The sequence below is a fragment of the Azolla caroliniana genome, unplaced genomic scaffold, assembly GCF_043228905.1.
Source record: "Azolla caroliniana isolate FFs.n. ecotype wild unplaced genomic scaffold, voAzoCaro1.0.p SCAF_21, whole genome shotgun sequence".
NCBI classification, from domain to species: Eukaryota; Viridiplantae; Streptophyta; class Polypodiopsida; order Salviniales; family Salviniaceae; genus Azolla; species Azolla caroliniana.
Window position 1 is genome coordinate 456936 of NW_028230456.1, and position 13692 is coordinate 470627.

Consider the following 13692-nt stretch of genomic DNA (forward strand, 5'->3'; position numbering starts at 1 on the left):
TGCTTTGCTAGGAAATCGTAGAGATTAGATTGTAGTTGTTGTTGACTCCAATGGATATCGCAATCCTCTTTTTCTGAAGATCAATTTACAATAATTAAGATGTGTGATTATTTAATTGCTAGTAGGCATGTCATAGTTGATAATTCATCACTCTAATTTTTGAAGCTTAATTTGTTCATTAGAAGCTCCCTTAATTAGTCAAAATCGTAGGTTTATATCTTAGTTAGAGCTCAATCGCAAAAAATGCTAAATCAATTTACCTTTCACCCTAAATATTGATTGTGGTACTCTATGGAGAACATCTTAGAAGAACATATTCTCATAATCCAGTTATTCCGTTGGTAAAGCTATGGCTTCCTCCCTATGTGAAAATTAGTTGAAAGGATGGCAAAACTTTCGTAATTAACAATGCCCAAATTTGTGACATAACAAACCAAATGACTTCAACAAGTAGGCTTGCAAGGAAATGCCAAATTGTGCTTGGTATCTCCTCAATCATTGTAGAAAAACTGGCCCCATTTGAATTTGTTGGTGTTTTAAACCAGCCCGAAAGGTAACCTTGATCATCATTGGCTAACCGATGATTTCATGTAGAATTCCAACAATAAAGCCCTATTATGTTGTGATGTTTCCTTCTCAAGATCTATAATTTAATTTCAAATTTGGTTTGAAGTTGAGAACAGCTACCTCAGAACCTTATAGTTGCACAAGGTTTGTGCTATGTGCTTTAGTAGATAATATGTGTAATGCATCAATTGATTTTTGTAATGTAGAAGGTTGATATGGTCAGTTGAACAACTTCCAAGCCAACAAGAATAAAGGTGTTGGGGTATTGAATGTAATTGTGAATCAGGTGTATCACATATTGCATATTCTCCTATCTATCATAAGTAAATAAAACAATAAATAACCGTAAATTTAAAAGTGTAACATCCTTGCAAGTTGCATGTGTATATCTAGAATTGAAATTAGTATAAATCATCATCTGCTTGCTACCCGATGATTATCCTATCTTCTCAAACTAATAATACACTATTCAACACATCTTCATGATATAAAAAGTCATAAAGTGTTTTCAATGATATAGTCTATTGGTTATTTGTTCACGTCTCAATGTTCATATCCATCATTTGCATTCAACAACAAAAGTAGCCGGCGGGATCGTGGGTATCTTGTATAGATATTGGTTTGAACAATTTCTTCACGATTGACCGTTCCGAGTTTGTTGCACAAGAGCAAAATACATCATTGACATTGAATTTGCCTTTACTATTCACTGACTTTCAAAACATTTCTAACATTTGACACAAGCAGATAAATGCATGCATTATTTGGCAATTTGGTAATCTCACCAAAAAACAAAAATTGCATAGTGTCTAGGTTGGAATTTCTAGATTGTTGGTGTATTTCCTTGTAGAAGATATTTCCCATGCATGGTTCTTCATACCAAAATATTTCATTAAGAACAAACCTTATAAGGATATAAGACCTACGTTCACAATATTTAACTCACTTGTCCGCCTTTCCAAGAATTTATAACATATAAATCCAAAATGTGTCATTGTTTCATTGTTTCATTGCTTTCAAGAGGACAAATGTGTTATGTTTTGGAAGTTAGTGTTCAAAGAGGCCATCAGCTCAGAATCCTAACTTTATATTTAGGATCTTACATTGTGATATTCAAGTGTGTATGTATGCAAGTTCTTGTTCATATTTAAATGAATGTGTGGAGAGGAGAAAAAGGACAATGGTAAGGCACACTATTCTTGTTCAACTTTATGGATGCTCTTCACATTTATCCATTGGCATCTTCATTTGGTTTTGTTGGTTATGATCTTGTCCAATACAATGTATGTTAGTGCGAAAAAAAGTCTAATTCTGAATATTGTCCTATAATAATATGGCAATCGGCAAAATGTCCACAAAAAAGTTCAATAAATTAAGGTCCAATTACTATGTAACAATTGAGTGAAGAGAAGAGACCAAGTAAGACCAAGTATATTTACGAAGGAAGCAATCTAGACAACAAAAAGTTGCTCAATCAATACATTCAATGGACACTTAACCATTATTGGTTTATATGTTATATGCAATAATATCTAACATTGCATAGGCCGTACAATCTACACTTTCCAAAAGGTGCAGCATGAAAGATAAGACTTTACATGTACAATCATAGCATTCTTTCCAAACTTGCGCACTATACCTTTTAACATGCACGTCATTGCATGGATCATGTGCAAAGGATCAAATGAACAGGATGATAAAGAAGGGGTTAAAATGTGGGAGTATCATTCAGAAGAAAAACCTAACTTTATACCTTTAACTTGCACATCATTGCATGGATTGCATGTGCAAAGGATAAAATGAGTAGGACAATCGAGAAGAGGGTTATAGTATGGGAGTACCATTCAGAAGGAAAACCTAACCATATTGTTCATATCCATTTCCTTTTACCATTAAATGCATTGCCAAATAAGCAAACTAAATTGTTTTAATGTTACTTGAGCAATTTCTGTAAACGAAGTGTAATAGAGAAGTTATTAGTTTGCTATAATTGCACGTGTCCTTTCCTAAAATGCACTCGGCTTTAGATCACATACACATAATACACCTTTAAAATACAAATAAGCTCTAATTCTCTGTGCATATATCTCCGTATCTTTATCATGGTTCAGCACCGTTCAAATAAAAATATATATTGTCTAAGGCGATCAAATCATCCATGGACAAATACATAACCATTCAATATATATATATAACTTCCATGCAATTGTGGATGACAGTGATGAACTAAATTTGATTCTTTTCTGTTAATCATAAATCATCTAAATTCATCACATGACTACTCTCTGGGCGTGCATGGAATCCAATGTATCAATGCAGTTTCACACCTTTTTCCTCACTCCCAGGATTCACATTATCCATAACTTCCCATGTTGGTTTCGAAGCTTTTCTTTCTGCATACATACTCATAGGCTCAAACATCTATATGTTAAACAAGTCATTTGCCTTTGAAAAACAATTCACTACCAATTAAAAAATGTTTGTTATAACATATTTCTAACATAAATTATCAATGATTTCATGCATGTGCTGTGCTGATTTCTTTGGAACAAGTGTTAATTGTGCTCAGTTGTGTAACACATTTTCTAAAAAGACTTATCAACACCGTTAAGAATTTAACTGCAATTACATCAATAGAGTCACAAGTCATTCAATAGGTTGTGAACAGAAGACATGACATACTTTATTTCTAACATAAATTATCAATGATTTCATGCATATGTGCTGTGGTGATATCTTTGGAACAAGTGTTATTGTGCCCAGTTGTGTAACACATTCTAAAGAGAGTTATCAACACTGTTAAGAATTTAACTGCAAATACATCAATAGAGTTGCGAGCCATTCAATAGGTTGTAAACAGAAGACATGACATCTTTTATTTCCCTTTCACAAAAATGTAGACAATTCAGGTTATAAAAGATCATGGTCTTGAATCTCATAATATTTACCTCCCCAGGAAATACACAAGGCATTTACAATTGATCTCAAATGATGTACATCCCCAGAGGATTGTATCCACTTAGGGAATGATGTACATAATGCAAAGATTTCCGAGACCCTTAATAAAGACACTCGGAGACTATCACCATTCTTGATAGCTCTTTCATGTACCCTAAACAATATGCAATTATAAAATAGAACAATAGCGTAACCAATCCTCAACTAAAAATACCTTCAAGAACACAAGTCAGCTGAAGCTTGGCTTCCTCTTCAAAGCTGAAAAGAAGCCACCTTTTTTCTTCTCCTTTTCTTCTTCCGCGATGGTGACCTACAAATTAACTGCTTCATGATCAGGGAAGTGCTTTTTTTCATTCCAGGTTTTTAGAAGCCATTGCAATGAATGAAAACGAAATAGGATCATATAATAAGACCTCTTTCAGAAAATCCCGAAGAAGGCTTGTGATTTCCGAAAACTCAGGACGTTCAGCAGGATTCTGTTTCCAACAATGGAGAAGTAGATCAGCGAGTTTCGGATGGACATTCTTGGGGATGGTTGGGCGTAATCCCTGCACAACTTTATAGAATTAATCATTCAAAAGTGGCATACAAATCGCTCTATCTGATGTGAGTGGTGTAAATAGTAAGGATGTGTCTGATTTAGCAAACAAGTTCTTATGCTGTCTGTTAATGGGGTGGCATCTATTGTCATCTGTGACAACAGAGGATAGGAGGCAGTGTTCAAACACCCCACCTGTGGTTTAAGGCAAGCTTTGAGTAGGAAAACATTAACTTCATCAATACAACAAAAAAATGTGCCATTTTCCTACTCGTCGAACCTTTTGTACCACTCCGACAGCCGCTTGCAATGGCGTTAAGTGGTCATAGGGTAACTGCAATACAAAACAAAGGATTACACTACTCAGGAGTGCTATGCAGTGGGTGAGTATTACATATATGCATACATAAAGTCAACACCACAACACCTTGCCAGTCAACAACTCCCACATGACTATTCCGAAACTGAATACATCAGCTTTATGATCATAAGGTTGGTGCTCAATAACCTGTTGAATATGACACAGTCATTTATCAGGAAAGAAATAATCAGAAAGCATATTATTAACATATAGCCTATACTAATACTTAGATGTATATATTTTTGGGAAGAGGACACATCAAACAAAGGCGTGGCAGAATGGCAGGGATAGAAAGATGGCCATCTTCAGTGACTAGAAAATATTGTTTGAAATTTGATGTGGGCTTCTGAAGAGTGAAAAATTCTCTGGGTGTTTTTTATCTACAGGAAAAATATTAACTAAATGAGAAATCCTACAGTATCCCAGACTCTAGGTGCATACCTAGCAGCACATGCTTACCTCAGGAGCCATCCATCTATAAGTGCCAGTCTCTGCTGTCATCACACCACTTTGCGATTGGACACGGGCTACTCCAAAATCTGCAACCTTAATAACCTGGATATATCGTAATCAATTACGTTCTTAGACTTTCATTTATTGCAAATATTATCTAACAAAAATTACACAATCTCAAAATATAGATTGATGTGTTACTTGAATTACCTCATGCTCATCAATTAAAAGATTTGCTGCCTTGAGATCTCTATGGATGATATTACATTGATGCAGAAAATCCATCCCTTTTGAAATATCAATTGCTACCTTAAGCAGATTTGGTAGCTTGAATGAACCATGTTTCTTATGCAAATGGTCATAAACACTCCCTCCTGACATGAATTCTATTTTTTGATTCAATGAAACATCATGAGAATCTTTCAAGTAACAAAGTACAAACACAATTGAGTCAGCAGAAACCAATCCAAATATTATCACCTGTAACAATACATAAATTGGGAGGTCGGGTGCATGCACCAATGAACTGTACAACATTCTTGTGACGAACTTTCCTGAAAGATTAAAAACAAAACATAAATGGTGTCTACAGTCTGATAAAAGATTTTTCTCATACAATCATGCACGTGAAGCCTAAACTTGAGGATCAGATAGTAAAAACTTCAGCTTTAGATTAAGAAAATTGAACCCATGTACTCCAAATATCACATTACTTCAGAACTTAACTAGTGGTTTACCCAAATGTTGTTGTGCAAGAAGGAAACTCATTGGACTATTTCAAATGAATTATCACTGTGGAAAGATTCTTATCCTAGTGCTTTAAGACAGGCCAAATAATAATTTATTAAGATTGTTTTCTAATAGCACCTCATGATAGAGACTTCCTGAGCAAATTCCTTCTGCAGATCTTTGTTTAAACGCTCCGGTTTCAAGACTTTAATGGCCACATCTTGTCCACAGTATGTACCCCTAAACCTGCATTGAATTTGCAAAATATCCATTTTCAATGTTCAAATAAAGTCTTAAATGTAAGGAAGAGTTAGTACTCACAGATCTCCGAATGATCCACTTGCCACTTTATTGCCATATCTAAGTAGGTTAGGATCAATCTCCCAGTCATCAGTGCCGTCAGATGGGATGCTCAAAAACTCATCTGCTGCCCTTTTAGCATCTGGCATTGCCTCATCACTAGAATCTTTTGTCCAAATTTTCTTCTGTTGACAATAGAAATAAACAACTAGAATGCTTGCCATTGATCAAAATTTTATATTACTACCCAAACTGGGATATGTCAGCCTTTTTAAAAGTGCACATCAGCATGTACATCTGCCTAGTCACCATCACTACCATGTTATTTGAATTTTGGATCTACCCTTGAATTGTGGAAGGACACATTTATGAAAAAAGGAATGATGCTGAATAATTTATTACCCTCTGGCAAACTCATGGGGAACCTTATATGTACATGATCATGAATGAACCTTAGCAGCCAAATTATTTTATTATAAACGAAGATATATTAAAACTAAAATCTACACAATCCCATTTCAGCTACATGATAAGAATATAAAAGGCTGCTCATCAATGCACATACCTCTGAATCAGCTATTGTATTCCACAATTGGTGTTGTAATTCTTCTGTGTCCTATATAAAATACATTCATTGCTGACATTTCACACCCAAAGAAAAAATAATAGAAAATGGCAATTACTATATGAGACTTGGTAATGCATTTGGTAATGAATCCTGTACCTCAGTTGGCCAACCATCTACTAGAAAAACATCTAAAGAATATCCATCATCTGTTGAGAATACATGAGCTTCACGAATGTTGAGTCCAACTTCTGCAAGCACAGATGATAACTGCGCATGCAACGCAGCTGTGACTATAATCACAGATAGTATGGCATGATAATTTTATTGCAGAAATTCTTGCTCTCAACCTTCTTTACAACATTGATTTTACCTCACTAAGAAGCTTTGGTTTATCCATTGTCGAAAAGGTAACTTCATGCATGGGTACATGATATCTTAATAATCCAACAAAAAAAGGTTTCTTTTAATACAAAGGGCATCAAGATGAAGAATGATGGACACATATACATGCAAGCCCAGATATGCTGACACTTCTCGTAAAGATTACATAACATAGGTGCATCTTACTTGGGTGAAGAATGAAGACCATTAGCAATGCTAGATCTATCATTATCGATTCCTGAGGGCTTGATCATCTCTACTGCCAATGCTTCTAAACTTGCGAAAGTGCCGAATGAAGGAGGACCAGGCATACTGACACAAGAAGATTTAAGTTTATCAATACATTGAATCAGAAAGATAAAATTTCCTTCAATATTGCAATACCTTGGCTTGGCAATGCCCCCAATATCTTCTTTCCCCGATGAATTCTCTAAAACATTTACTTCTGAAGCATCCAGTCCAGTGGGCACAACCTATACTCAACACACTCATAGAGTAAATTCAGCAAGATGCAGACTAGAGTCAAAATAAAGTAAATATACACAAACTGTTGCATTTATTTTTAAGGATATACTGCGATAATTTATTCAGCCCATACTTCAATTATTTTCTAGGTCATTAATTTATATGCTAATTAAGAATCTAGAGATGATTATGGAAATTTAAAATCCCTACTATAAGTCGTGCAAAAATAGGACGAGAAAATTAAGATCCTTAATTAAATACAGGTTCATAACACCATTTTGAACATGTCCAATGGAGAAAAAGGGGAAATGCTTACATGGATAGATCTAACATGGACAATGGGGGGGGCAGTTTTATTAGTTCTTGCCAATTCCAGTAATCTCTTGTGCCCCAAAACATCTTCAGCTCTCTCAGGATTGACATCCATAGCGTACCTGCAATGAAAGTCCTTGGTCTCCGTTTCTTGTAGAAAGATATTGTATTGTTCTAATATATACAAAACGCGCACATGATCTTAGCTCTCTCTCACACACTATATTGTTGCTTTGTGGACTTCAAATAAGCATTTGATACTGTATCATGGAGTGGGCTTTCGAAAAGAATGATGGAGATCAGAGAGCCAATAGAATATAAAACAGCTGTAGCATGATTTTATGAGCATGTCAGGTGCAATTGAAAATGAATAGTGGTTTCTTGAAGTACTTTTTGAGCAACATGGGGGTCAAGCAATGGAGTCCACTCTCTCCCACACTCTTTGGTCTATGTATCGATAAACTTGAAGAAATAGTAAACAAGGCTGCAAAAGAAGAAGGATTGGATGGCGCAAAACTCATGCATGAGCTTGTTTTTCTACTCCTATATTCCAACAATGTTGTTTTATTCTCCTATAACATTTTATCAAATCAGTGGACTAAATGTTAATATGGACAAAACAAAAATGATGGCAATCAAGGCAATACAAAAGTGTCCAGGATAATTCATCAATTCCAGGAAATACAACACCCAAGAAAAGGCAATAAAGTCATAGCTATATATACAGGACAATTCCAGGGAATACAACACCCAAGAAAACAGATCCATCAATAAAAAACTGGCCTGACATAGCACAAGAATGTACTGACAACATAAGGCTGTGCTATTGATAAAAATTGATGTTCTGTAGACAGTGGGCATATATGCAGGGGTAGCATATCATCAACGGGATTAGGAACATTGTTAGATTTCCTTAAACAATCATGGCTCCAGTCTCTGAAGACTCCTTGTCTGGCCGTATTCATAGAAGTTTTGGGTGCCATCATCAGCACTAACAGGTTGAAACACACTCTAATACACTGGCAGTAAAGTACACTCTCATAGTGAACTTTACCATGATAACAATAGAGGTAACCCCAGTCTCTGCACATAGCATCTTTTGCTCAAGCTTGTACAATAGGTTATATAAGCAGAGGACCCATGATAAAGACAGACAATGACATGCTGACTAGCACAGATAATGACAATGGCACTGGAACACCATCAACATTAACAAGATGATAAACACCCTAACGAACGGGCAGTAAAGTGCACTATCATATTATGAACTTTACCAAGATAACGAAGGAGGTAACCCCAGTTTCTCCACATAACATCCTTTGCTCAAGCTTGTAGCATGGGTTATATAGGCAGATGATCCAGAAAATAAAGACAGACAATGACATGTTGAGATTCTTCCAAAGATTACAGAGTACGCTATTTTAGTAAATACTTGGAATGGAAGTATGTGAACCCAAGCTACTAAATTCTGTAAGACTTGGTGTATAAACATTTTTCATATATAGGTTGCTTCACTTTGACAGAGTCCGTCTATGTAATTAATGATAGGATTGACCAAAGCGAAGTCCAGGTTATTACCAAAAGTCTATCTCTTGTTCCAAAGGTGAAGGTTGGATGAGCTTGATCATAAATATGGATGTTTAATTGCTACCAGCCTTAGAAACATTATCAAGCAGTGGATCTCCTAACAAAGAGAATAACATAATTTAACATAAAATTAAAGAAATTAAATAAGCGCACTAATAACCCTCTGACCTAACCAATTCCCTAAGCTAAGATCAGCCAGTAACCTAGGTGACTTTTGCACATCCCGTAGAGACCCATGTTGAAGACTAGTGCATCAAGAAACATCCATACCACTGCAACCGTAAGAGGGTTGATCCAATCACATAACAGGGAGAAAAAGATGTGCAGAAGGGTAACTGGCCCTCTACATGATATTAAACACCCAAGTATGTGCATGGAATATGTCAATGTCCAGCACTATAGCTATCCAGACAGGATATCGACAAAAGGCCAATTGCCCTATCTGTAACCTAAATTCAACTACACAATAGAAAAGTTTTCGAACAAACATGGCCTGGGAAAATCTCCAAAAGTTCCACAGTCACAGAAGGTTATCATATAAAGGGGATACTTACATACTCAATAAGAAAGGGCATATGTAATTATCATAAAAAGGGGTGTTAATTTAGAACTTGAATACATGTGATATACAGATTTTAAGTATAGTTACCCCATGCAAATCAAGTAAAGACACCAACTTGAATGGTTAAACCTGCTGTAGAATATCATCTAAAAATGTGTAGACACTATCAACCTTAATCCATATAGCATAGCAAATGTTACAAGTAAATTTTTTGATAGTATCTCAAAGACAGATGTGGACATATCAGTTGAAATGAATATGAACTCATACAAAATAAATAAATAACAAACATAACTTCAATGATTTAGTTTGCGTTACAATTATAATATGAAAATAGCACATGGTCATATTTATGATCTCATTCAAATAAAATTTAGGAAAGGCTCAATGGAATGTTTAATCCTAAACCATATTATCCTAAAGCATGAATTCATTTCAATCTGATAGAGCAAAAATTAATTGAAATGCTAAACCACACAGGTAGATATAGAGCAAAAATTAATTAATTAACCAGAAATGAGTAGAAACTTGGGCAAATCAGATAAAAATAATATAAAATGAATGCATGAAAAATATCATATGATCATATTCTGACGAAATGTTTAACCCCTAACCCCTGACTCACATACCTTACCACATGTTCATACATGTGACCAAATCATTTGTTCCCATCAAATGACCAGAATTCATGCACATCTAAGTAAGACGAAAATTAACCACGAAACGTTTGAAACTCAAAACACCTAATATCATTTTGGTCATATAAAATGAACTGAACTCGTGCAAACATGAGAAAGACATAAATAAACTGAAATGTGCAAATAATCCTCAACCCTATGAACCCTACTAGGCCGTACCTGACAGGTAGATGCTGGAAATGGGCATGGAGGCCTTCTACGAACCCGGGACTATCCACAGCTTCATGTCCAGATTCTCGGAGCCTTTCAATAATCTCATTGCATACGTCCTTCTTTTGGCGGATCTGCTTTTCAGTCGTATTCCCGAAGCTCGTTCGAGAAAAGCCCACTGTTTCTTCTTTGCTTTTAGTATGATTATGATTACGAAATTCTGCTTCCATAGAAAAAACCTAATTTTTTTATTATTATTATTACAAAAGACTGAGGGCAAAAGTAGAAACTTAAGAAAGGGAAGGGAGTGGGTAGTTTGGAATTAGGGACAGACTCAGGCGCGGGAAAGCTGAAACCCTGAAATTCTGTGAGAAATGAGAGAAGAAAACCAAGGTTTATCGAGAGCTTTGGGATGAAACCCAAATGAGAGGGAGATTTGTCTGTGCAACCATGAGATTAGGGCAGGAACAGAGGAGATATTTGTTGTTGCAGGGGATGTGGGCCTTGAGCCAACAAACCTCTAATAATTGGAAAAGAGAAATATTATTATATTTTGGTGGTGTAGTGAGACGAGAAGTCAATAGGCAAGTGGATCAAGATCCTAGGAATCGCCACTCAGTTTGATTGACCCGCGGAAGATCCATCCAGGCATATGATCCTCGTTACTATTAATCACACCTATGTCAATGAATCGATCTATCGGGTCGACGATTCTCGCCTCTATCCTGAATGACTTACTGGATGCTAAATGATGCTTGTCATTATCTCATAATGGGGATGAATGGTTAGATCAGCAATAGAGAATCCTTGTTGTTATCGCATTTAATGAGAGAGAGAGAGAGAGAGAGAGAGAGAGGAGTTGGTCGGTCAATTGATTGGCAATGGAGGATCGTTGTCTTGATTCCTTAAACGAGATTGAGGGAGTTTGATTAGCATTTGAGGATGCTTGTAGCTATCTCAAAAAACAAATCTTCGTTGGTCGATGATTAGTGATCATTGTTAGTATCTTATAAACAAGGGAATTGAGTTGCTTGACATGATTAGTGATCATTGTCACTATCGCATAGCAAGGAGGATTATTTGATCAATTAACTTTTGGTGGAGGATCCTTGTCACTCTTGGCAAGTGATTTTATCAACTAATCAATAGTGGAGAATCCTTTCATATGATCTCCTAGACAAAGTAAACTGCCATTGATTGATGATGTAGTATCTTCATCACTAAGGCATCTTATGAGTTTGAGAAAAAATAATTAAGAATATACTATTGAAAGTAATATCATCATAAGGAATCAAGGGTGAAAGTGTTTGAGCATGTAAGAAGGTCCAATATGAAATGCACAAGACATGCATACCTCTTATATGTTACATATATAATCTCTACTAGCAAAGTTTTACTTCAACTAAATCTTGACATTCAATGCCTCCTATATTCCATAATGATTGCCAACATGCTAGAGTTGCTATTGTTGTTTCACAAAATCTTCTATCCACCTAGGATTTAGCCTTTGAGATGCTCTTGGTCTAGGTTAAATACCTTACCCTTTCGTAATCAAAGGTTGATTCTTTTAGCTCATCATTTCTTGTCTAAGGTTGAGTCCATATTCATGAAATTAGCTTCTCATAAACCCTTTTGCCTCCAACACATCAAAATTAGACACAAATAAGTTAATCCTTTTCTTCAAAGCTTTTGTGGACCGAATTCTTGTTTTGATATCTTGATGAATAAATATGCCTTAAAGGTAATGGTAGTTTTTTATAAAATTGTATTTTTCTACAAAAGTCATGGCTAAGTAATTGTAGAGTTTTTCAACTAGAAATGCAAGTACTATGGATATAAATTATAATAATGGACATATTTGAAGCCACAGCTGTAACATTGTGAAGCGTACTTTTTTATTTTTGCACTTTCTTGTTGAAATATTTAATTTATGAGAAGATTTTCACACGGAAGTAACTTACAAAGTGGACATGAAGATCTAATCTTTAGCATCATGATTCTTATATTGCTTCTAATCTCTTTTGGAGGGTGTACTTTGAAATCCTCCTTTATAAAGTATCTCCTCCTCTACTTGTTCTTTTATCGATATGAAAGTTTTAATTGCTTCAAATGTTTGTGTTACATTCAAAAACCCAAGACATCAAATCTTAATCCAATCCAAGTCATTGACTATTAAAGCTGACATTGTTCCATACTTTCATTTGTTACCAACTTTTCTACAAAATATCATGGAACCTATCATCTTATATAATTGAAGAAACAAAATATTATCGATTATGCTTTGCATCTTAATATAATCCAATCCCATCACCTATTAAAAGTTTACATCATACCATATTCCCATTTGTTACTAATTCTTCTAGAAACACCATTGGATCTATGAAATCATAATTGAAGGAACAAATGTTATTGATTTTGCTTCCTTGAAATTGGAGCACAATTAAGATGATTTCAAACATTTTGCTAAATGGCATTGAGAGATTTGTGGTTAGGTATGGGTATAAGAACAAATTATGGCACACATCATATTGGGACTAGATCATATAGGGGTATACAAAAATGTATGTCTGTCATCTAATCTCTACTCTTGTAAGGATGATTTTTGGTTTACCATATCCTGCTGGCAAGTGTATGAGTCATCCTCTTTTTGTTAATTGACAATGCTCACAAGGAAGCTCAATGCTTGGTTATGAGAACAAAGCTTTTTTCACACCAAGTTATTGCTTCTGTCTCTGAAGTAGAAGTGATGGGTTCAATTCTTCATTGCATCCTATACTTCCTATGAAGTCGATAAAGCAGATTCTCCTCGTGGGTTTTCTTTTTCATGAAATGATTTATAGGAAACTGGAACAGATATCATGCAAAAAGAGACATTTTCAAATGATTGATGTGATAAAGGCTGGAAATGACATCTGCATATACATGAATGGATTACCTGAGACAAAGAAAATAAGCCAAATGAATTTGTAGTGCAAGAAGAAAGTCATGGTGAATTAAACATTTTACTCAGAACTACATTATGAATGCCCAACATATGCCACATGTACCAATGCAAAATATTTT

At 35.2% G+C, this 13692-nt stretch overlaps 1 protein-coding gene across 1 annotated transcript; it reads right to left on the minus strand.

Annotated features, from left to right (window-relative positions):
• Window positions 1-3492: 3492 nt before the first annotated feature.
• Window positions 3493-10986, minus strand: LOC147850145 (serine/threonine-protein kinase STY46-like). The gene is made up of 16 exons (XM_087336334.1): window positions 10639-10986; window positions 7637-7754; window positions 7240-7328; window positions 7042-7167; window positions 6845-6908; window positions 6631-6741; window positions 6472-6522; window positions 5928-6091; window positions 5745-5852; window positions 5358-5431; window positions 5088-5263; window positions 4884-4979; window positions 4491-4571; window positions 4344-4397; window positions 3939-4073; window positions 3493-3835 (listed from the first exon to the last, which is right to left on the minus strand). Exons 1-16 carry the CDS (start codon window positions 10857-10859, stop codon window positions 3755-3757), a joined length of 1749 nt encoding a protein of 582 aa, XP_087192460.1. The 5' UTR covers window positions 10860-10986; the 3' UTR covers window positions 3493-3754.
• Between the last annotated feature and the right edge of the window lie 2706 nt (window positions 10987-13692).

Coding starts and splice junctions, on each gene's coding strand:
- LOC147850145 (XM_087336334.1), bottom strand. CDS start 10,859: ATGGAAGCAGAATTTCGTAATCATAATCATACTAAAAGCAAAGAAGAA. Junction 5,432..5,744: donor CAGGAAGTCTCTATCATGAG/GTGCTATTAGAA, acceptor TTAATCTTTCAG/GAAAGTTCGTCACAAGAATG. Junction 4,074..4,343: donor CTGTCGGAGTGGTACAAAAG/GTTCGACGAGTA, acceptor AAAGTTGTGCAG/GGATTACGCCCAACCATCCC.